General features: G+C 31.8%; 2 protein-coding genes and 2 pseudogenes across 2 annotated transcripts; 3 read left to right on the top strand and 1 right to left on the bottom strand.

Annotated features, from left to right (window-relative positions):
• Window positions 1–2374: 2374 nt before the first annotated feature.
• On the bottom strand, window positions 2375–3746 carry LOC141685121 (glucan endo-1,3-beta-glucosidase 13-like; annotated as a pseudogene).
• An 861-nt stretch (window positions 3747–4607) lies between these two features.
• On the top strand, window positions 4608–8054 carry LOC141706857 (glutamate receptor 2.3-like). The gene is made up of 5 exons (XM_074509729.1): window positions 4608–4928; window positions 5031–6418; window positions 6512–6812; window positions 6901–7289; window positions 7680–8054. The coding sequence occupies exons 1-5, from the start codon at window positions 4652–4654 to the stop codon at window positions 8052–8054; spliced, it is 2730 nt and encodes a 909-aa protein (XP_074365830.1). The 5' UTR covers window positions 4608–4651.
• A 1340-nt stretch (window positions 8055–9394) lies between these two features.
• LOC141685114 (octanoyltransferase LIP2p, chloroplastic-like) lies at window positions 9395–13879 on the top strand (annotated as a pseudogene).
• Window positions 13880–22381: 8502 nt separating this feature from the next.
• Window positions 22382–23416, top strand: LOC141706856 (ethylene-responsive transcription factor RAP2-1-like). The gene has a single exon (XM_074509728.1). The coding sequence runs from the start codon at window positions 22628–22630 to the stop codon at window positions 23105–23107; it is 480 nt and encodes a 159-aa protein (XP_074365829.1). The 5' UTR covers window positions 22382–22627; the 3' UTR covers window positions 23108–23416.
• The last annotated feature ends 2135 nt before the right edge of the window (window positions 23417–25551 follow it).

Genomic DNA, 25551 nt, shown 5'->3' with positions numbered 1-25551 from the left:
AAATATAACGTCCGTTTTAGGCCCGTGGGCCGGGCCGGATTGGGCCGAACCAGACTTTATCTGGGCTTTATTCGGGCTTTTTATTTATATATTAAAAAAATATTTTAATATTTTTTAACTCGAATTATGAGTGGTTTAAATACCGGAGAAAATAAATTTTTGATATATCAGATAAAGTAGTTTAGATATCGAAATAAATAATTATTATTAATATAATATATAAATAATCATATATACCTTAATTACTTTTAATACTATAATATATTATTTAAAAAATCATAAAAAGTATTGTATATTTTCAAATTTTATATAAAAAATTCGGGTTTTTAATCGAACTTTTAAAAAAGCCCGGGTTTTTATCCGGGCCGAACCGGACTTTTATCTGGGCTTTTTTCGATCCGGGCTTTTTTAAATCCTGCTTTTATCCAGAATTTTCGGGATTCGGGCCGGGCCGGATTTTCGAGAAAAAAGGAGACCCATTTAAGGCTCGCAGGCCGGGCTGAACCGGACCGGGCTTTTTTCCGAATCGGGTTTTTTGGACTTTTTTCCGAATCGGATCGGATTTCGGGCTTCAGATTTTTTGAACATCTCTAACTGTAATATTACTAATTTACTTCAATTTGTCTATAAAATTCATTTTTGAAAGAAATAAGGCTACAAAATTCTTTTAATTGTACTCCCCGTCCCTGGAATATATTTACATTTTGACTTTTATCAGTCATTATCAAATTTTAACTAAAATTTACACATGCCATATAATTAAAAAAAATCATAAAAAATATACGTATCATAAAATTATAAAAAATCATAAAAATATAACTTGGACGAAAAATTAAATTAACTATCATTTGGGGAGAAATATTCAAAATATCATTTGACGGGATGTTCTGCCCAAATTACCAACTGAACACGCATGTGAAGGATGCATATTTGAATTTTCAAAAATTAATAAAGAATACGCATGTTCACATTTTATTTTATTTTTCTGAATACGCACGTTGAACATGCACATTCTTTTTAAAAACAAAAGTAAATATTATTTATTAATTTTTAGAAGCTTGAATACGCATTACTTAAATACGTATTTCATGAGTATTTTAGGCGGTCCTCGTACATTTGGGTATTTTGGGGGGTTGAAGTCCAAAATTGTTGTATTTTGAACATTATTTCATATAACTTTCAAATTTTAAAAATAATTAATCGATAAAATTTAATATAAATTCAAAAATTAATCAATTTAATTTCTATAAAATAAAATGATGGATATGTAATTTTGGGACAGAGGGAGTACAGTTCATGCACAGTGAATCATGAAGTCCCTTTTTATATTTTCTGCCAAGAAAAGTGATCTGAAAATTCTAGATTTCGAAATGGGTTTGAGACAATTTATGAGTAAGATATTTTCAACGTTTCTTCCACCACATCCAAGTCAAAAATTGACACTTTCAATAGTCTCATTTTTTCATTTTTTTCCAGCCAACAGATTACTGTTTATCCTGTTTTCATGGTAGGGGCTGCTGCAGAAAAACAAATTTCTTGGGAAGATAATAAAACTCAAGTTCAGTTCATGAAAAGATTACCAGGTAACTCAGATAATTACAATTGTAGTTGAACAGGCACAGCCCAACCTATAAATACCAGGTTTAAAAGAAATCTGCATTAACCTTCTCAATGAACATAATAACAGGAGGAACAACAGACATAACACTGCATTATTTTGCCAGTAGAACTCGAAATAAAGCAGCCACTATTGAGAAAAAAACCACATTTCCCTGATCAAAGACTTCCATAGGTTCTCCCATACTGAGGTCCAGGAAATTGTAATGTAAGATTACTAGTTATCGCGAAAACCAATCACGTCTGATAACGACCAAGAAACTTGTATGACCTTCCATCGGATTTGATGAAACTACAGTAATGAGACAGAACTTGTGATTAACACTTGATTATGGGAAATAAACCAGAAGCCTGGCTAGTCCATGTCAATATGGCTCACACAATAGACAATTAGGCAACCACATTCCTGGCCTAAAACAAATTATAATCATACCCCCCCTCTATAAAAATCTGCAACCAAATAGATTTTCAATTTTTACTTAAACTCTGTTAGTGCCCGTTTGGTAAGTTGGATTTCATTTAAAATTCTAGATTTGATCAAATAATATGTTTGGATAAGCTAAAGAATTTGGATTTGAATTTTATTTGAAATTCAAGGCAATCAAATTTTAGTATAAATATAGGAATTTGAAATGACAATTCAAATCATGTCATTTGAAATCTTTCATTTAAAATGAAATGCTTGTTTCCAAACAAGGCATTAAAGTAAACCAAAAACTAAATCTTCAATGGTTAGGACACAAGAACAATGTAAAAGAACACACAAATAGATCTGTCAAAATTTCAAGTAGAAATACAATAAATGGGTGGAGAAATCTCCTACAAATGAATACCTAACAATCTATAAATTCCTACTTCCACAACAGAAAAATATATCAAGTGCAAGATCTTTCATCCTCTCGTGGTTGGATACTCACACTTGCTCAACTCTGCAAAAACATACAGATAGATTCGGTTAATCATTATCGAATTATACACTAATGAATGTGCAAAACTAAATTACATGCACAGAAACTTACTAGGAACTTGAGTAACCACAAAGGCAGCTCCACCAAAATAACAACTCCCGCTAGCACGAGACATTCTCTGATAATAGCTGTTGAACGCGTATGAAGCATGGGCCTCGAGAGTATCCGGGTGAAAACATGATTCACCTGACTGGATTGGTTTACAATCAGCCCCGCCTTCACCACAAGCATAATCAAGCGCACTTTGTAGTTTCTCCTGCCCTGCCTGCACATTAGCTACACACCACGTCTGTCCGTTTGTGCTTGGAACCTTATTCATTGGCGGGGATGCTATAGGCACCTTTGCTTTACTTCTGTTTGTTGGATTTGACATTGTACCATTCAATGCATCTATTGACAATGGAATGTCATAAACTTTCTCTGTGTTTGGATAAAAGAGTCCATAATTCCTTTCGGAAACAGGTCCAGTTTTTTGATTTTCGTTGAACAGGGCAAATAAAAAGACGTTGTGTTTATCGTTAGGCCTCAAGGGAGTACCACCACCAGTGAGTACTCTGCGCACAAGGTTCCCATTATAAGCTGCTGCATTGTCAGCTCCAGCACCGAATTCCGTATCACCACCTGCAGAAGGCCAGCCAGTCTCGGAAACAACAACTTTAATATCATTAAAATTCAACGCATCAAGAGCAGCAAAAACAGCATCAAGTTGGGCAAAAAGACTCATGTAAACATTCCCATTGCCAGAGTCTTTCACGCATCCCATTGCCAGAGTCTTTCACGCCTTCATTGGGACGGAGCAAAGCATAATCTAAAGAAATCGTGTCAGTATTGTCTTCATAAGCAAAAAAACGGGTAGGAATTAACCATAAGATACGACCCTGTTCGTCGAAGAAAAGTGAGCATAGGCCTGATAAAAGGCTCAATCAGTTCAGACTTAAACGATCCAGATGATGGCGGGTAAGAATTATGCAGTGCACTAAGAGCAACAGGGGAGGATACCTTAATATCACCACTTAAATTTAGTTGTCGAAGAGAAGCATACATATTTTTCATCGCTGGCACGAGGAAACGACTGCTTTGACGGTCTACAAACACTTCATTCCCTATCGCAATAGCTTCAATAATGGTATCAGGATAAAACGGAACAATGTTGGAAACATTTATATTTAATTATTAGTTGTAGATAGGGGTGATATTGGTGGGGTGCGATTTTTTACTAAAACCCCATCAAATCAAACCGCTTTAGCGGTTTTCTTAAATTATTAAATTGCACCGCACCATGTAATTCTGAAATCGGATAAAACGCATCACGAAAATAGGATACGGTGTAGTGTTGTGCATTACAACTTCACTAAAATAACCTATCTGTTGCCTCAACAGTTGAGATGTTCGAAATTGTTTGTGTTATAACTGCATTTCGGGAAGGATATCACAGCAGAAAAATGTAAAGAAAGTAGTGAGGCCACTAATCACAGATTCAGAAGGTACTGACGTCCCATAAATACTTTCAGGTATTAACATGCACAACAAAGGAGAAATCTTCAAAATGCCTTCTCCAGGTCAACCTTTTAATCTATTTCTCCATGTGCAAAATATAGCCTCCTGGTTCCTTGGGGTTTACCTGGTCAGCCTACACAGAAGTCATCTCTGATGATACTTTACAGTGAGTTTCTTGGAATAAACAGATGATAGTAACCCTAACATTATTCTAGTTACATTTGATTTAAGATATCTTATATTAAGGGAATAATATACATTATCATGAAGTATGTAAGACCAGGACTTCAGTAGATATAAGCACCAGCAAGTTGTGCAGCAAACTAAACCAGCAAATCTAATTCTTCATGATTCCAAAATGTTAAGAATAATAACAGCTTCCAGGAAATTACTTCAAGTCAGCTACAATTTTCTAAGTTATTACTAATAATAGACAAGAAATACTTGTATATGTTTCTTTCCATGATCACGAATGACATAAACAATTTCAGTTCAATGCTAGTACTTCTAATGCACTATGTCTTCCCCTATATATAATAATCTCTGGTACACAAAATGAATAGAATGAAATGAAGTTCTCCAATTTGTACCTCCATCTTTTGTTCATCAGTACTATTGTTGTATTCTTAGCTTCTGCCAAAAATGAAACAAATACGACTTTACCTTTAAATAATGAAATTGTTGACGTCGGATTAATTCTTGATTTCAGTTCATCTGCTGGTTTTATTGCCAATTCTTGCATATCCATGGCGCTATCCGATTTTTACTCTAAAAATCAGCAATACAATACAAGATTGGCTTTACACTCCAAGAACTCTGATGATATTACTACTGCAGCCTCTGCAGGTGATACAAGTTATTTTATAATTTAAATTAACTTGTGATGCAAGCGGCTTTATTTGTGATGCATATAGCTGTTTATCTCACTCGTTTAATTTATTGTTGCAGCTTTGGAGTTGGTGAATGAGGACCAAGTTGTTGCAATCATCGGGCCACAACACTCCAACGAAGCTAGATTTGTTGCGGAAATTGGAGGGATATCTCAGGTGCCAATTATCTCATTTTCAATGACAAGCTCATCGAATTGGCCTTCAAAGACTCCATATTTCATTCAAACCACCCTTCCTGATTCCTCTCAACTGGAATGCATCAGTTCCCTTGTCCAGCAACTTGGCTGGCATGAGATTGTAGTGATTTATGAAGATGACACAGAAAAAGAGCCTGACAATAGTTTCATCTCTTCTGTAATACAAACCTTTCAGAAAGCAAGTATTCAGCTTTTTTATACGATTACAATCTCATCATCTGCTGGGGTATCTGTTCTGATTAAGAAAGAGTTGAGCCACTTGAGAAGTATCCAAACTCGGGTATTTCTTGTTCACGTGACTTCTACTAATCTTGTTTCTCACCTGTTTTCTATTGCGAATGAGGTGGGAATGATGAGAAAAGGAACGACATGGATAATTACTGATGCACTATCGAATTTGCTAAGCTCTTTGGATGCTACAACTATTGAGTCAATGGAAGGCGTTTTAGGTATCAGACCTTATATACCTCAGTTTAAAAATATTAAAAACTTTAAAGTCAGGTGGAACAATCTTCTGTTAGTGCAGCAGCAACCTAACGTTACTGAAAAAATTAGAGACGAATTTACTATGGTTTGTTTGCGGGCATATGACACAGTTTGGGCATTAGCCACAGTAGTAGAGAATATACAGTTCCCCGAAGTCAAGAGGAGCAATGAAAAATTTAATACATCAAGTGCCATCACGAATTTGAGAATCTCAGAGGCTGGTCCAAGACTTGTCAAGGAAATCTTGGAAACTAGATTCCTTGGCTTAAGCGGAGAATTCAAGTTGAATCATAGACAAATAGAAACTAAAGTTGTGGAAATTATCAACATAGCTGGAAACGGGGAGAGCGGTGCTAGAACTGTTGGATACTGGACTCCAGGAAGTGGCTTCAGTCGAAAAATAGCAAGTGAATCTGAGAAAAACTATGAAGTAGTCCCCTCCAAACCGGTTGATCTTGTTTTAAGACCAATCATATGGCCCGGAGATTCTACAACGAAGCCCAAAGGATGGGATGTACCAGGAATGGGCCTGAAGCTAAGGGTAGGGGTTCCAAAGAAAACAGGTTTTAAAGAATTTGTGAATGTGCAAGAAATCGGTGACACTAAGAAATATAATGTTACTGGATTTAGCATAGATGTTTTCAATGCTGCTTTGGATGCATTGCCATTCAAGCTTGAACCTGAATTTATTCCTTTCATAAATGACAGAGGTGAAAGTAATGGAACATATAACGATCTAATCAACAAGCTAAGTGGCACCAAGGTTAGTAGACAAGAGTAACAATTTATGCATCATTATATATTAAATCTACATATGAATTAATACACTTACTGCACAAAATATGTGTGTCTCTAGAACCTGGAATATGATGTAGTGGTTGGTGATGTAACGATATGGGCTCTTAGAGAAGAGATGGTGGACTTTTCCCTTCCATACACAGAGTCTGGTGTGGGGATACTAGTTAGATCTAACCCCAAGAAGCAGAATAACATGTGGATATTCTTGAAGCCATTAAGTTGGGATCTCTGGCTCTCAGTTTTTCTGGCTACTATCTTCATCGGAATTGTGCTCCGAATGTTGGAGCGCGGCTTAAATCCTCAACGCCAACTTGGCATGCTCTTCTTGTTTCCAGTAGCAGCTCTAGCCTTTCCTGAAAGTAAGTGCATCTTTTCTACATCAGAAAGACAAGACACTCACGCATACTGCACATCTGGTCTTTTAATTACATGTATTTTCGCGAGCAGGGAACATGGTTGGGAACAAATGGGCCAGGTTTGTGCTTGTGTTATGGTTGTTCATGGCATACATACTAATGCAGAGTTACACAGCAAATCTATCCTCAATATTAACAGTGGATCAGCTGAGACCTTCTGCGTACTCCCCTGAGTGTGCAGGTTATCAAGAAGGCTCGTTTGTGAAAGACGTGCTCACAGAATGGTTTAGCATGAACATAACTGATTTTCCCAGTTACAGAAGCATTGAAGCTTATGACGAGGCCCTTTCCCTAGGATGTAAAAATGGAGGGGTTGATGCTATTTTTGATGAGATTCCTTACATCAAACTATTCCTTAGCAAATATAGTCCTAAATATAAGATGTCGGAAACTACCTATAATACTGGTGGATTTGGATTTGTAAGTCTCATCTGCCTCAATTTAGTCCTCAAATATATTATCTGTGCAATTGCAGATTACAAATTTCTGGGGCTCACAAGATAAATAACTTAACTTCTCTACCCATGCGCCTCAAAATCACGTTTTCAAAAATAATTTTACAGATCCAAGTGTACAGATGAAAAGATTGAGCGAGAAGACAAACACAGTTGAATTTGCAAAACATGTGTTAAATAGAAAATCTTGATATGGGTAGAGAACATCAAATTATCACCATCTTTTAAGTAAACATTTTAAAAAAGACATGCCTAATGCATGTATTGACTTTTAAAGGATACAATAAGCTTACAGCTCTTTGTATTATGATCAATAAGCTTACAGCTCCTTGTATTATGATCATTGGTATTTCAGGCATTTCCGACTGGATCTCCGCTGTCTAAGCCCATGTCAAAGGCAATATTCAGTTTAAGGGAAAGTGGAAGAATGAGACTGATTGAGAGGCGCTATTTTGAGGTGGGACGTACCAGCAAATACGAGGCCGAAGATGCATCACAAATTAACCCAAGTTTGACAACAAGTAGCTTTGCTGGCCTTTTCATTGTCACCGCATTGCTGACACTACTTACAAGATATCGAGTTCATTCTCTTATGATGACTCATGATGTTCGCGGTGAAATTGACCTACAAGATCACAAAGAGTATGGTGATAATATTAAGGATGATGATCAAATATCAGCCACAGAGATAATAAGGTTGTTGAATGCTGATCATGGATTCATGGACTAGGGAGTATCAAGTTCATGTATACATGAATAAATAGTGGACAAGTATTTGATCGAATCACTGAATTGAAGTGTTCAAATATTTGAGTAATGCTAGGTAAAGCAAATGTGTTATCAAAATAGTTACATAATGATCTGACACATAATTATCTGACATGACAAATGTCCAATTTTAATTTGTGGACGCATATGAATGTACGGGTCCCATATTATTATAAGGAAAGTTGTCATTTATAGAGTATTTGGGATTTTTTTTTATAATATTTGGGGAATCTTACATTTTTCTATATATAATATATAGTATGTGGATAACTTTAAGTAAGTAAGAATTTTTTAACTTAAATGAACTAAATAAATAATTTTTAAATATAATTATCTTTATTCGTAAATTTTAAATTAGAAAATATTTAAAAATATATTTTAAAATTAAAGTTAATAAATAAACAAAAAAATTTAAATAAGTTGAGAAAAAATAAAAAACATTAATAAGTTGGTAATGCGTGTAAGTTAGGTTAAGTTGTTTGGCAAATCTTATAAGTTAGCTTATTGACTTATAAATCCGTAACAGTTTGTCGACGAGTGTTTGTCGACCCAACTTATAAGTTGAATTTACAACTTATAAGCTGATAAGTTGAATGTTAGTAACGACGTACTTTTTCTCAACTTATTTTTGATTTTTTATTTTTTTTTATCAATTTTAGTTTTAAAATATATTTTTAAAATTTTAATCAAACTTAAAATATAAGAATTAAGATAATTATATTTAAAAATTATTTATTTCAATTTATTTAAATAAAAAAATTCTGACTTATAAGTTAAGTTAAATTATCCAAACACTTGTATAACTTATAAGTATTTATCAACTTATCACTTATAAGTCACTTATTCGACTTAAGTCATAAATTATTTATTTTAAGATTTCCCAAACACGCATATCGCCAAACAGGCCAACTTCTTTGCTAAAAAGTTAATTATTCTTAAGTAACCTAATTGTTGTTCCAATTTTCAAATTGGTTACTCCACTTCTTCCCCACTCTGTTAAAATCTCATACCTTTTGTTCAAATGAATGAACTTTCATATTTTCTTGAAAATATAAATTAAACTAGTCTACAAAATGATCACAAACCCCAGTTTTGTGATACACCCACCTCAAATTTCTTCAAGAAAATCAACCCCTTCAATCCATTTTTCAAATTTCAATTCATCCCAAGCAATTCCCATTGCCCATGTCTCAAAAAGGAGGTACCTTTACATTTTTCACACAAAGCCCTTGTTTTTTTTGTATTTACATGTATGTATGTAAGTATATTTAGTGTTTTAAGTTGGTTTAGTTGTGTATTTGTATGTGTGATGTGTTTGATATGCACAATGAGTTAGTTCCTTATCATGTCTTGGCAAAAATCAATTGTGGAAGAAAGAAAAAAATTGGTTGATAAGAATCAAGATTTTTGTGATAGTGTTATTGTTTTGCAACATCCCTCTGTTTATACATTGGGAACATGTAGTTCTGAGGATTATTTAAAAGGAATCAAGAACTTTTATCGAACTGATCGCGGCGGTGAAGTTACTTATCATGGTCCAGGACAGGTACTTTTGAATTTTGTTGTGCTAATTGGATAGTTGTTTAGCTATTTTTAATGAAAGTTTGAATTTTTCGATTATTTGTAACCGTTAATGTTTGATAGTAGAACAATGTATAATGCAAATTGTAATATTTTGTGTTCCTTGGTTAACTTATTACAGACTCGAGTTTATATCATTAGTTTGTTTAGCTATTTTTATTGAAAGTTTGGATTTTTGAGTAATTGTAACATTTATCTGTTTGATAGTAAAACATTTCATGATGCAAATTGTAATCTTTTGTATTCCTTGATTAACTTATTACAGACTTGACTATTTATCAGTAGTTTGTTTTTTTGTAGCTAGTCATGTATCCTATTCTTAATCTTCGTTACCACACTATGGATCTTCATTGGTACCTTAGAGCTCTTGAAGAGGTGGTGATTCGAGTTCTGTCCTCGTATTTTACTATAAAGGCTTCCAGGCACGAGGGTCTGACTGGAGTTTGGGTTGGTACGTGTTGAGAATTCTTATGTATCAGTATATGTCCTCATGTATTTTATTTTTACATGTTCTTATGATGCTTTATGCTTGAGTGTTGTTATTCTGCAACAAAGGTTTTACTTTGCTATAGAAACTACGGGAATAAAGTTTTGCTTAAATTTAGTTTTACATATATTTGAAACCTAGTAAATTTAGGGTTTCAATTTGAATATGAAAAGTGAGGGGCTGATTCAAGATTACTTTTCTTCGATTGGCATAAGTGAATAAGATGGTAAGATTAAAGTGATTAATGAAATATCATTTGTGGAAAAAGATAATATTAGGAATAAAAAGATTATTTTTAAATAAAGTGGCATTCCGTTTTTGATTATGGTGTTCAAAAGAAAACGTGATTCATTGAATGTTGTCCAATGCGCTTATGATAGTGATTGATCAAGAGAGGTTTGGGGTGATTGGGAATAAGCTAGGTGTGTCGGTTATTATTGGTGATTTGGGGAGCTCACTTATGAGCGTTCAGATTGTTGTGGCTAATTTGATTGCTAGAATGGCATAGAGTGAGCCTGTGGTCAGAGAGGAATTTTTAGGATCTCAGGCCTTTGGTTACATTGGTGTCATTCAAAAAATCAAAATTTGTTGATTCTTTGCAGTGGAGAAGTGTTGTGGAGCAGAGTATAGATTCGATTGTTTAGATAAATAAGCAGATTCAGAGGAATGGTTTGACATTATTTTTTTATAAAGTGAGAGCATCTTATTAGTTGTATTCCAAAGATGGGGTTGGTGTTTGCAGGAGGAGGGAATTTGACTTCTAAAATGAAGTTTGAGTTGAAGATTGGTCTCAGGCTCTTAGGATGTTGCTAGAGGTAGTATTTCGAGTAGTAGGAGAATAATTAAGAAAAGGGGATGCTATCTTTGACTGATCACTGCTTGAGATGGCAAGAGGGCAATTGCAGATGGATTGTTTTTTTGACGGTAATGGAGATTACAGCTGAACCACAATCAGATACTGAACTTAGGCGAGCAGCTTTTAAGGTGAATTCTCCTGCCGCAGAGACTGTTGTGGAGTTAGCTGGTTTAGTTGACTAAAGATTCAAACAAGATGACATTGCATATTCCTGCCATGAGATTGATCAGTTCAGTAGCTAGAACCTTTCCAGAAAGAGAGATTCAGGTGTTTTCCGATAGTCGAGCTGGATAACCAGCACCAAAATCTTTTATCAAAAGCTGTTTGGTTCGATTTAAAAAAATTATGGTTTAGTTTTCAACGTCATGATTTCGATTCTATAAACAGTTTAAAAAAAGGTCAGTTTTTAACTGGTAGTTGAATCACGAGTATACAGTGAACATATATCTAAGTAATATAAATAATTAACCAATGTCAAAACACTGAGTCTATACTTTTATCAGAAGAATATATAATCTGCAATTAAGCAAACTTTGACAGTCTAGTCTTCCTTTATCAACGCCAACCTAGTTGTGTTATAATTTATATAATCTTGTGTTTACTTGACATTTGATGAAAGTTTAAGTTATACACTATGTACTGAATGTCTGGTATCACTTACAAGTTACAAGCTAGTTGTATTTTATATATGTAAAATCTATATTTTATTAATAGAAGTGCAGTTTGGTCTGGTTTGTGTGCAGTTAGATTTTAAAACCAAAATTTTCTATGTTGTTTTTTTTTGGTTCAGTATATGATCGTCATAATTTTATTCGGTGCGGTTCTTTACCGTCTCCGATTTGGTTGCTAGTTATCTTTAGAAGATGCTCTCTCCCTTCGAAAGTTTCTTGTCTGGATAATCTTCTTTGTTTTGAGCACACAAACGGCTTTGTTGAGTGTGGTTTTAGAGCATGGATGAATGTTGACTGCTTTGGAGGAGGCGGAGCATATCTATCCTGCGCAGTCACCTGAGTTCAGAGAATTAATTTCAAATGCGATTTATTAATTATCATTCAGGGGAGATTTCTGTCGCAGTGTCCTGTGCTTCTGACTAATAGTTTAAAACCAATACATAGAATATGCAGACTTAGAAATGCTTCAGACGTAGTCACATAGACTTAGATACCTTGATGTTAACTAATAAGTGGATGCGATGCTTGGCGGGCTATGTTGGTTTATTTGAATAAAAGAATGTTCTATAAAGGAAAAATAAATTGATAAGTCCTTGAACTATTCCTGTTTTATTCGATAGGTCCCTGAATAAAAGATTCCGCAAATTGGGTCCTTTAACTTTCAAATTTTTTTGGATCAGGTCCTTCCGTTAAAAAGATTATGACGCCGTCAGAATCTTGCTGATGTGGCAGTGAATTTGACTAAAATTCAACAAAAAAATGAAATTAGATACAAAAAAATGAAATTAAGACATAAAAAATAACATTACATGCCATGCACATGACTTTTAAAATGATATATTGTAACTTAAAATCAATATAATGTTAAAATCAATATAATTTTTTAAACTAAAATTATTATTTTTTATTAATTAATTTAATTTAATTTATACTAAAATGTTAGGTCTAACATAAATACAGCGTGGAATCTATTCCAATTACCTAAAATTCAAATACTATATTATTATAAGTGAATTGATATGTATAATTTCAATGAAAAAATAGTATAACAAAATTGAGATATCTTTAAATAAACAATTAAAATCAATTTAATTATAATAAGATTAATAAATCAGTTAAGTGTCAAAGTTCAATTAACCAAAAATTACAATAAAATTCTAATTGTAAAACAAACGAACTAAAATATTAATATTAAAATATGAGTATTGTCCTACCAATCGTTGTTTTAATAATATAATATAGATGTGTTATATCAGTATTAAATTTTAAATAATTATATATCATTAGACGCATTATACATATTTATTTTCAAATTTAAGATCATAACTATCTAGATTTTTGAACATGTTCATAGTATGAAATCCATTCATGTCATTAACTTCATAAATACATATATATTATATTTTATTATCTTTTATAGTTTATTTGTTTCATAATAAAAAATAAATGTTATATAAAAATAAAATCTTAATATTAAAAGTAGCCCGCACTAATAATATGTTATGTGTATGTATATGGATAGTGGGTTCTGTTAACGTATGTATATAAACTAGTATATTTTTTTTATTTAATTACGTTTTTCTGTCAATTTACATGTCAGCTCACGATGTTTTAAAGTTAACTGTCACGTCAGCAAGATTCTAACGACGTCAGAATCTTTTTAACGGAATGACCTGATTCAAAAAAAATTGAAAGTTAAAGGACTTGATTTGCGGAATCTTTTGTTCAAGGACCTATCGAATAAACAGGAATAGTTCAGGGACCTATCATTTAATTTTCCCTTCTATAAAAAGGTAGTCATGCTCATTATATGATTTAGATATACGTTATCTGAAAACATTTGATTGATTACTTCAGGGGATCAAAAAGTTGCGACAATTGGCATACGTGCATCCAAATGGATAACGTATCACGGAGTATCAGTAAATGTAACAGTAGATCTTATACCTTTTGATCGGATTGTACCATGTGGAATACAAGACCGTCAAGTTGGCAGCATAAAAGAGTTGCTGCGTCAGCCTCTGTCCTTTGAAGGATGCGGAAAATTACATTTCACTGATGATCAACTGGTTAACGCCACTTATGAATCATTGATGAAGGAGTTTTCTAAAGTCTTCCAAGTACAACTCTGCATGAATCCCAGACCCTGGATATATTATACAGAGAAAAATATATCACGACCGACCGTGTAGTATTCATCTTGAAATAGCAAGATGCGGACAACATTTTATACAGAAAAACCTAATTTTGGATTACATTTAATTTATTTTCTTCTTTTTTGTAATTTTAGATGGTTATGTTATTCTTCCTTATAAATAGATACTTCAGTTTGGTGATATATATCCAGAATGAAGATCTAGATTGCATACAATTATTGTCTGTGACTTGGCATCATTTCTGGATGAAAATTTTTGTTATACGTACTATGCGTAGCTGTAGCTGATACCTTCATTTAAATTTATGTTTGACCTTCATGACGAGTCCCATCTTACATACATTCCATTTAGCCCCCTGTTCACTGGAAGCCTTTGTCTGAGCAGAAATTTCACCTCCTAGAAACTATTTGTGTATCCTTCTTTTGGTTTGTTCTTGTTGGTATAAAGTGTGCTTCTGTTGTGTTTAATTTGGATCTTCTTCTGGACCCTGGCTTAGATCTGTGTCAAGCACTACTGTGTTGAGTTTTTCATTTTGGTTGTTAAATCATCTAGGGGTCATCTGTATCATGGGATTTCAACCCGGTCAACAGTAGTGGGAATGAGATTCTAATACATTATTGAAATTTCATACCATTTTGTTAAATAGGTTGAAATCTCGTGATCCAAACGGGCACTTAACTAGAATATCTTTGATTTTATCGGTCATTATTTTTTAATGTTCAACTCATTGTTTACTAAAGTTTCTTGATTGTATCATATCTTTGAAACTTATGTTGGTGGAAATCACAATACCAGGTGGATTAAGACAGCGATGTGGTGATATTCTGATTCTGTCAAGCCTCAAGTTGGTCCTATAACTTCTGGTACGATGTTTGCATTTTAGTTATATGGTGGGTTCTTCAACTGAAACCAAACCTTTCATAAAAGCAGCTTTGTGGTTCCAGTTGTTGATTTTCCCGCCATTCATTTCATGATATTTCATTTGAGATTATGTTCAATGCTTAACCCCAGTATACGAGTTATGTTTCTACATACTTTGCATTATTCTACGATTTGAAGCATAATTCTCCTCAACATAGATTGTTTTGAAGTTACAAAACCAGTAAGATTTTAATCAGATTAACGAGAATGAAAACGAGATTCAAATACAAAAATGCGTAAAAAAAAATTATTTTCAATTCACGATTCCTATAAGTTGACTTTCGAACATGCCAAAAAATACATAAATTTAATTACTTCTCCTGATATTATTAAAAAAAAAGAAATTACCAAAAGTACTAACTTTTTTAAGTTTTTTTGCGATTTTACTATCTTCTAATTTTTTTTTGCAAAAATACGGAATCAACCAAAATAAACCAAATCAAACAGATATGCAACTAGTTGAATGGAGTTGCCGGTAGCACAAACTCGTCAAATGTTGCATGCAGTTGATTCTAGTTGTCAAAAATCGTATTTTTGCAAAAAAAATTGAAAAATAGTGTTTTTACAAATTAAAAAGTATTTTTGCAATTTTTTTTTGAAAAAACGACAGTATTTTTGCAAAATATTTTTTGACTTAAATATTTTTCAAAAAAGCCCTAAATTTTTTTGCTATATTTTCGAAATTCACGATAACAGACTCCATGCCGAGCAGTTAATTTATGAATGAAAAGTCGGTTTCAATCGCAACAACATGAGAGGAATCGCCACAACTATCAGAATCCTGGGTCGCAAACAGTGATTCGACTTTCGGGCCACACAAATACTCACAGCCATTAGCCATGTATGTGAATTTTCCAGAAACTCCAGGTAAAAAATTATTCTTTCAATCATGCAGTTCATGCATTTGTACATACCACTACAAAAAAATAGGCCAATTACGACGGTCAACTTACGACGGAAAAAAATGTGCGCCCAACTTACGACGGAAAAAAGTAAAACGTCGTAATTATTTATGACGAAACCCAAAATCGTCGTAAGTTTAGTATTTTATTAATAAAATTATGCACGATACGATTAAATAAAAATAAAAATTATTTGAAGTTGCGACGATTTAAACATTTCGTCGTAAGTTATTTATTTTTATTAAAATTTACGACGGAAATTAAAATTCGTCGTAAGTTATCAAAGAGGGAAATTTAACTTTTTCCCCAAATTTTTGGTGGGAAAATAAAAATCATTTGAAATTTCGACGGTTTGAACATTTCGTCGTAAGTTAAATATTTTTATTAAAATTTTAATTTAAAATTAAACAAAAAATATATTTCATCTAAATTTACGATCAAATATTTTTGACAAAAAATATTTGAACATCTAATTTATGACGGAAATTAAAATTCGTCGTAAGTTATTAAAGAGAGAAATTTAACCTTTTCCCCAAAATTTTGGCGGTAAATTTGACTTTTCTCAAGTTTTTGTAGATAATAAATTAGCACATGTTTTTTTATAATTTCAATTTTTAAAAAATATTATTTCATGATCCAACCATATTTATGTCATCATTTATTTGTTTGGATGACATTTCAAGAATTTCAGAAAAAAAAATTACATATTTTGATAAAATAATTTAATATGAAACATTGATTATCACTAATATATAGATATTGTCATCCATTCGGTTGGATCGATGATTTTTTTTAAATAATCAAAACACAAATTCAGAACTAATTACCAGTTAGTTGTACTAGTCGAACTCATGCTTGACTTTTAAAATGACAAATCAAATAAAATTATTTTGATATGAAATTTGGTTATATCACTAATATATATATATCTATTGACATCTATACGGTTGGATTGTTGAATTTTTTTAAAAAAATAATTAAAACACCAATTCAGGATTAAACACTAGTTAGATGTACAAGTCAAACTGATGCTTGACTGCTAAAATGGCAAACCAAATAAAATTATTTTGATATGAAATTTTGATTATATCACTAATATACATATCTATTGACATCTATACGGTTGGATTGTTGAAAAATAGTTTTTAAAATAATCGAAACATCAATTCAGGATTAAACACTAGTTAATTGTACTAGTCAAACTGATCTTTGACTGTTAAAATGGCAAACAAAATAAAATTATTTTGATATGAAATTTTGGTTATATCACTAATATATATATTAATTGAAATCCATACGGTTGGAATGTTGAAAAATATTTTTAAAATAATCGAAACACCTATTCAGGATTAAACACTAGTTAGTTGTACAAGTCAAACTGATGTTTGACTGTTAAAATGATAAATCCAATAAAATTATTTTGATATAAAATTTTGGTTATATCACTAATATATATATTTATTGAAATCCATACGGTTGGATCGTTGAAAAATATTTTTAAAATAATCGAAACACCAATTCAGGATTAAACACTAGTTAGTTGTACAAGTCAAGCTGATGCTTGACTCTTAAAATGGCAAACCAAATAAAATTATTTTGATATGAAATTTTGGTTATATCAATAATATATATATTAATTGAAATCTATACGGTTGGAATGTTGAAAAATATTTTTAAAATAATCGAAACACCAATTCAGGATTAAACACTAGTGAGCTGTACAAGTCAAACTGATGTTTGACTATTAAAATGATAAATCCAATAAAATTATTTTGATATGAAATTTTGGTTATATCACTAATATATATATTTATTGAAATCCATACGGTTGGATCGTTGAAAAATATTTTTAAAATAATCGAAACAGCAATTCAGGATTAAACACTAGTTAGTTGTACAAGTGAAGCTGATGCTTGACTGTTAAAATGACAAACCAAATAAAATTATTTTGATATGAAATTTTGGTTATATCGCTAATATATATATCTATTGACATCTATACGGTTGGATTGTTGAAAAATAATTTTTAAAATAATCGAAACACCAAGTCAGGATTAAACACTAGTAGGTGTACTAGTCAAACTGATCTTTGACTGTTAAAATGACAAACCAAATAAAATTATTTTGATATAAAATTTTGGTTATATAACTAATATATATATTTATTGAAATCCATACGGTTGGATCGTTGAAAAATATTTTTAAAATAATCGAAACACCAATTTACGATTAAACACTAGTTAGTTATACTAGTCAAACTGATGCTTTACTGTTAAAATGACAAATCAAATAAAATTATTTTGATATAAAATTTTGGTTATATCACTAATATATATATATATATATATATATACATCCATACAGTTGGATCGTTGAAAAATATTTTTAAAATAATCGAAATACCAATTCACGATTAACACTAGTTAGGTGTACCAGTCAAATTGATACTTGATTGTTAAAATGACAAATCAAATAATATTGTCTTACTATGAAATTTTGGTTATTTCACTAATATATATATATATATATTACTAATATATATATATAAATAATCTTGGTGACATTATCTTTATAATGATATTTATTTTAAATATTATTATAATAATATTTGGTTGACTTCCTTCATCCAAATCGCTTTCCCCAATTTATTCCCCTTTTAATTTTACTTGCCTGTTCAATAAAACATAAACCTAATTGACCGGTTTTTCCTCATCTCGCCGCGTCTTCCTCAGCTCTCTTTAACCTCTGCTTCAACTCATCAGACCCCAAACCAATACAACTTTAGCATAATCCAACTAAAAATCGCAACATCGCTGTTAAACCTTCCCCTCTAATAAAAGTCTTCTTCTCCGGGGATTCTGATACGGTTGATGAGATGCAGCAACGATGTCGTCGTGGCTCTCAGCACCCGGTTGTAATTAGTTTCCAAACTTTTCAGAGTAGTGATCAAGCAGTCATTGGTTTCCAACGCAGACCAACTGTTTGATTGTTTGTGCAACAGTCTAATATTGCAATTGCTTACTGTGTTCATGGAACCCTCTCTTTTTTTCTTTAATTCTCTCTTTCTTTAATATTGTCGGCTGATATTTTGTAGTTTCTATCATTCTCTCTTTCTCATATTCATGGAACCCTCCCTTTTTTCTCTCTAGGGAATTCACTTGCGGTCTTTTGAATGTTTATATAGCTTAACAGGGACACCTGGGCAAATGAGGCTGTTGCACAAACCATCATTTCTAATTTTATCTTCTTGCAGGTTTGTTTTGTTCTTTTTGTAACACTGTCTTCTTTTGTTATACTGGTTCCATTATATTCCTAGTACATTAATGTATTGCATTTTTTCATTAGGCATTCCTAAATATAGATTGCTACTTTGTTATGAAAATATTGTTAAATTAAATGCCTGTCCGGAAGTTTACAAGTATGTCTTCTTGGTTGAATTGTTAATATTTGGTACTTTTTGTTTGGTCATTGTATTTGTGCAGTATTTAAAATATAGTCAACTCTAGCCATATGCTCATGTTTATGTAATTACACATTTTTATTGTATATTATTAGTGTAATATTTTAATTAGTTAGTACGTTTTTTCCTTTTTACGCTTGGTTTTGCCCAACATTATGCAACTGAAACAATTCGTGTCGCACATCATAGGCTGGTAGGTATAGTGCTTAATTTATTGGATTGTAGCAATATGCATGTATTAAATAGTAATAGGAAGGGACGGAGTCAGTTTGGGGTGGCGAATTATTTTTTCGAAGTAAATAATATATATTTTAATTTATTAGTTATTAAATAAATTTATAAAAATTATTTTAAGCAATTTCAATGATTATATTTATTTAAATTCGTGTATCTAAATTCATATATATCATAAATATTAGTACTAAACTTATAAAATTTATATATTATTAAGAGGACGAAAATTAAAATAAAATATATTACTAAAAAAATTATAAATATGTACTTTTTTATCATAAATTTTAATAATAATTTTATCATTATATCGGAGTTTGGTACCTGCCTGCCACAACTCTGCCTCCGTCGGTACATTGAATATTTAACTTCTGCCGGCAGAATCACCATAAAAGAGATACATTATCAAGATCATCATCATCATCACCATTTTGACATAAAGCATGTAAATCTCGTTATCACTTAATTAACACCAACACATTAGGGTTTGAGTAGGAGAAGCGAAACCTGTGGATCCCCCGTGATCATCAACAACAAATAAAAGAGTAAATTGAGAAATTATTGTTGAATATTATATATGCATATCATTTCGTCATGGAGTTTTAAATTTGCAATAGGGTAAATAGACATTGCTTTTGTTTGGTTGAGAATCATTTTTCTGGAAAGAAATATCTCCAAAAAGTAGTCCTTAGCCATATTTTTGAAAAATAAAAACTATGTCCGACCACACTATTATAAATTTGAAACTGTGGTCGTCAAATTGTTATAATAGATAAAATTTCCGACCACAATATTATAAATTTGAAATTGTTGTCACTAAATTGTTAGAACATATAAAATTCATCAGCTACATTTTAAAAACAATTCTAAATAAAATCAAAATTTCAAATAAATTAAAGAAAATAGTAGTAGAATCTGCTTCACATGCTTCAACCATTTAGGTGGATATATAATAACACACGTTATATAGTTATATAGTAGAATCTTGGTAAATGAATATGGATAAAGGAATAATTTTGTCAAATAAATAATTTTTTCCGGTCTCAATATAATACATATAATGTATTTTTAATTTCGATAAATGAATAATCTCGTTAAATGAATAAAATTTCTCGGTCCCGAATATATTCATTTATCGAGATTTAATTGTACAGGTATATCGATGAATTCATAGTTAGGGATTGATTTAGGCCAAAGTTTGAGATCGAGAGAGATAGAGAAGGATTGTAGCTGTCCTGTCAGTCGGCCATTTTTTGGAGTTAATTCGGAGATAAAACACAACGTGGCGTCCGTGCATACATGTATAGCTACTTGCCAAGTAACTAGGTGCCCAATTTTGTGCTGTCTGCCGTATTAAGCATGTTGGCCTGTGGGGACATTTAATTCCCCTCCATGCCATTTTATTAATTTAAAATAATGTTTCGTATCCAAAAATATTTCAAAATGGTAGATAGTACTATTTTTTTGTAACAATGGACCAAAATATTATTTTTTAGTGTTAAATGATCCAAAATATCTCTTTTGAAAATAATAACCCAAAATGTCATTTCATACCGGTACTTCGTCTTCCGTTTTATATTTTTAATGCAAAACGGTACTTAGTGTTCCGTTATGGTAATTTATTTATTTTTTTTAATTTTTTTATAATGTGTAAAACGGAGGTTAAAGTAGCGTTTTGGCTCAAAACGATACATCATATAGCGTTTTGTATCAAAACGGTACTTTATCTACGTTTTGCGCATAAAAAAAATTTAAAATGCCAAAACGTTACACGAAGTTCCGTTTTAGGTGTTTTGCATAAACGGTACACGATATACCGTTTTGAAGTGATATTTATGATCATTTTTAACCCCCATGTGACATTTAGGGTCACCACATTTTTTTTGTATCTAGGGGTTTTCCGTAACTTTATTAATTTATTGAGATTTTAGATTTCAGGATTTGATTTTACCCGCATAATATATGAGATTTTCATTTTACGCTGCTAAATTACACTACTAAATTATTAATTCATATACTAAATTCTCACGAATATTTATTTTTAAGAACGATGAATTCAAGGGTTACGTATCTAATCTCGATCATGTACGTAGTTTATCCCCTGGCAGTCTTGTTACATATTAACATATATAAATATATGATCAAATATTTATAGATTATTAGATTATGACGCATGTATAAACGTACTAGTTAAACCTTTTTTAAAGTAATGGGTTTGGGGTAAAGAAAAAAAAAATATTATTTTAGTTAGACATTTATTTATCGATAATATAAATATATTATGTTCATTACTTTAAAATAAAAAAATATTATTTTAATAAATTTATTACATTATCAATTATTACTCCATCGATCTCCGATATCTAAGAGATTAATATTTATACAGTACTCAAATGACCTAATTAATTAAAAAAAATTGTAAGACTTACGTGTAAAACTAGACAAATAAAAATATTGGCACATACAAATATATTCATGTCGTTTTCTGGCTTGAATTGTATTTAACGAGTGTTATACCTTTCGAAGGAAATATCAGTTTTCACATGTTAATTTATAATTAAGGCTGATAGAAAATTTGCTTCTCGTTTAAATAGAGTTGAACTTCTCACTGAAAAGGATGCCTTAATTTTAAACATATAAAATTTTTGAATAAAAATTTAATCAACCGTCTGGAATTATTTATTATTACAAAGCTATACATAATTTCCAATATTTAATTTACTGTAGTATTTTTTTATATTCCCCGATCTTACTGAATTCTTTATATATTTTTTGTTTTAAGGTTATTAAAAAGTATAATTTTATTATTTATTTTTAGAATTTTATTTTTTATAAAAACTTAAAACTTAAATTTTTATTTTAAAAATATATATCTAAAATTATTTAAAAAAACGAGGTTTTTAAAATATATATCGATCCCACGTCACCTAATATAAAGGATCCATCGGGACGGAAGGACCACTGCCAAATGTGGTCCCAGTCGACGCGTTTATTGCATATATTAAGTAAGAGTAACGCATATAAACATCCATTATTCTATGGAGCGAATTGCAAGCTGCATAGAGCGTATAAAAATAAAGTAAGAGTGGACGTTGGTGAAGAGGCAAAAGGGTTTTCTATAGGACACACAATGGAATCTCCTCCTTATCTCATATTAACTTCTCTTTGTTTTATATTACATTAACTCCAACCACAACTCAGCTGATCCGGTCAGTTTCCTACAAGAAAAACGGTCATTTCCTCCCGCTCGAAAAATTCATCAATATATCCATGGAGGGGAGTACAGATTCATGTTGTTCATCAAGCATCATAACAAACGATGAAAAAAGAAAGCACTCCAAGCACAACCAGGAAAACAACAAGATCTACAGAGGAATAAGGATGCGAAAGTGGGGAAAATGGGTGGCTGAGATTCGAGAACCTAACAAACGTTCTCGTATTTGGTTAGGTTCTTACTCATCTCCGGTAGCTGCTGCTCGTGCTTACGATACTGCCGTGTTTTATCTGAGAGGCCCATCCGCACGCCTTAATTTTCCGGAATCAATAATCGATGAACAAGTGGATCAGCTTCATGATTTGTCTGCAGCTTCTATTAGAAAAAAAGCTACTGAAGTTGGAGCTAGGGTTGATGCTCTTCAAGCTACACATCATAACGACGTCTCTTCAACTTCTGTTGCTAATTCGGGTAGGGTTTACCATAAACCTGACTTGAATGAATTCCCCAGTCCCGAATCATCTGAGGAAAACTAAAGAGTGTTATATTAAAAATTATATATTTTAGGCGCCTGGACAAGACTTCAGCCTGGATTAGCCCCTTACTAGTTCCGTCAGAAGTTGCAGTAGGACTGTTTCATTGAAGGAATTACATAATTTTATTGTTATTTTGTTGTGTAATCCAAAGGGATTATATTTACATATATATGTGAAGAGGCCTACAGCAGTACTCTTCTTGATCAGAGATAATTATATTAATTAATAGCTTAATTAGTCACATAATTATCCCGGTATGTGTAGTTTCTTGTAATATTGGTATTGTTTTGGTTTTTGTATTTTCATGAACCCTACTGTTCCATTGAATATCTGTTATTTTTTTTGGGTATAACAAGAAGATATTATAACACTATAAGATGATGGGGAAGTATGAGAGGAATTGAAGAAGGTGGGGGAGACAAATTAGGGCCTACGCACTCACTCACTCTCAGTTTTGGTATTTAGATAAGATGATGATAAGGTAGAGCCTTGAGTTCGGCCGGTATCTGTGACGTCTTTTGTGGACTCGCACACTACACCTCTTGCATTTCATTTTTATTATGCATACATGTAACATGTATGCTACAATGTATATCTTCTTTATTTGAGTGAGGAGGAGTGGTCCTGATTGGGAGAGCTTGTCACCGTCATTGGTTCCATGGTGGTGTCGTATCCACCGCCGGTAATTACACTTGAGTAGCAGCTTTCAATTTTTTAATAATTGAAGATCATGTTGGGTAGGGGTAAGTAAAAAATCGACCAAATCGCAAAATCGACCCATGTTGTATATATGTTGTATACTTGATGATTTCATGAACAAAACATCTTGTTAGATTTTACTTAATGAAATAATGTAGCACTCGACGGATAAGGTTTAAAGTCCCGACGGATGATAACTTATTATCCATCGAGTGAGTAACTTATGTAATAATAAGTCCAAAGCACATTTACGCATACACATTGTTTAGAATTTGTAGTAGTACTTAAGTCATTAAGTCATGTTGACTTTAGTTAGATATGCAGAATAGGTTGATTAATTGTACATAGATGATGTCTTGTAATTCTGTATAAGTGAAATGAAGTCAAGTGTCTGATTGCTACCCGATGGATAAACTACAATGAATTCGACGGATGATCAACAACCCGACAAATGATCAATAACTCGACGGATGATCAATAACCCGGCGGATAAAGAATTCAAATATCTGTTGACAGTGACAACACAGTCACATGCGTCGAGTGGATGCAAATGGAATGTGGTAGCCTATTCAACTGGGTTTTCGAGAACAATGAAGCATTGTCATTTCCATGCTATTATGAAAATATTCAAAGATGCTGGAATAGAGTAATGAAGTAGCATTGTAATAGACTAAATAATTTTTGTTTTATTATCCTGTCTCATTACTTTGTAATCTTGGTGATATATATAAATCAAGAAGTAGCAACTATAGAAACCTAAGAAGACAGAAGCAGAGAAACATTTGTAAGCAGAATTCTTAGTATTTCTCTGCATTCTTAGTTGTCCAATATTTGTAAGCAGCTGTGAGCATTTTTGTACTCAGGGTTCTCTCGATATATAATATATATCTCTGGTGGAATCATTCAAATCCACCAGAAATTTTTTATAGACTCTTGTTTTTAATTACTTGTATTTTGATTCATTTAAGTAACTATTCCGCATTGTGCTAATCAATTCACACTTATATATATAATCGAGTTAGAACATTATTATTTCAAGAAAAAGTTTCAAGAATTCCATTCAACCCCCCTTCTGTAATTCTTGTCTTATTGTTAAGGGACTAACAACCCAACCTGCCCATTATTTCGGCCAACAGAACCGAACTATCCAAAATCCGAATTTTAAATGGTTTAATCTTTTGTCAACCCGAATATAATGGGTTCGATCAAACTTCAAAAAATTTATTTTCTTACTAATCTATCCCAACCCGATTTTACAATTATAGTATTATTAGTTGAAATTTTAATTTATGTATTTATTGTAATAAATAATATTTTTAAAATAAAATTATTAGTTTACGATTAATACACCATAAGTTATGAACTTTAAACTTGAAGAATACATGGTACATATATTATTTAATAATATTTATCTTAAATTATGGGGTACACTCAACTTTTAATTAAATTTATTTATAATTTTGACTCCTAAAAATATTTAAATAATTTTATTCGAGTTTTAACCTAAACCAATCCGATCCAATGTATAAAAGGTACGGTTGAGTTGAAAATAATTTTTTTGTTAATGGGTTCATTTTTTTAAAAAAACTGAATTAATTGGGTTGATTTAATTTATTACTCCTAACCCGGCCAACCCGACTCGCGTTCACCCCTAGTGTTGGGATCTTTCTTCCTTTAAACTTTTATATAAATTGATTATAACATTATATGAGAGCTAGGTTTATTGAGTAGTCAAGGGTTCAGTT

Source organism: Apium graveolens, chromosome 2 (assembly GCF_009905375.1).
Source record: "Apium graveolens cultivar Ventura chromosome 2, ASM990537v1, whole genome shotgun sequence".
In the NCBI taxonomy this organism is placed as follows: Eukaryota; Viridiplantae; Streptophyta; class Magnoliopsida; order Apiales; family Apiaceae; genus Apium; species Apium graveolens.
Note: the sequence above shows the minus strand (reverse complement) of the source record. Positions and strands in the feature narration are given on the sequence as shown.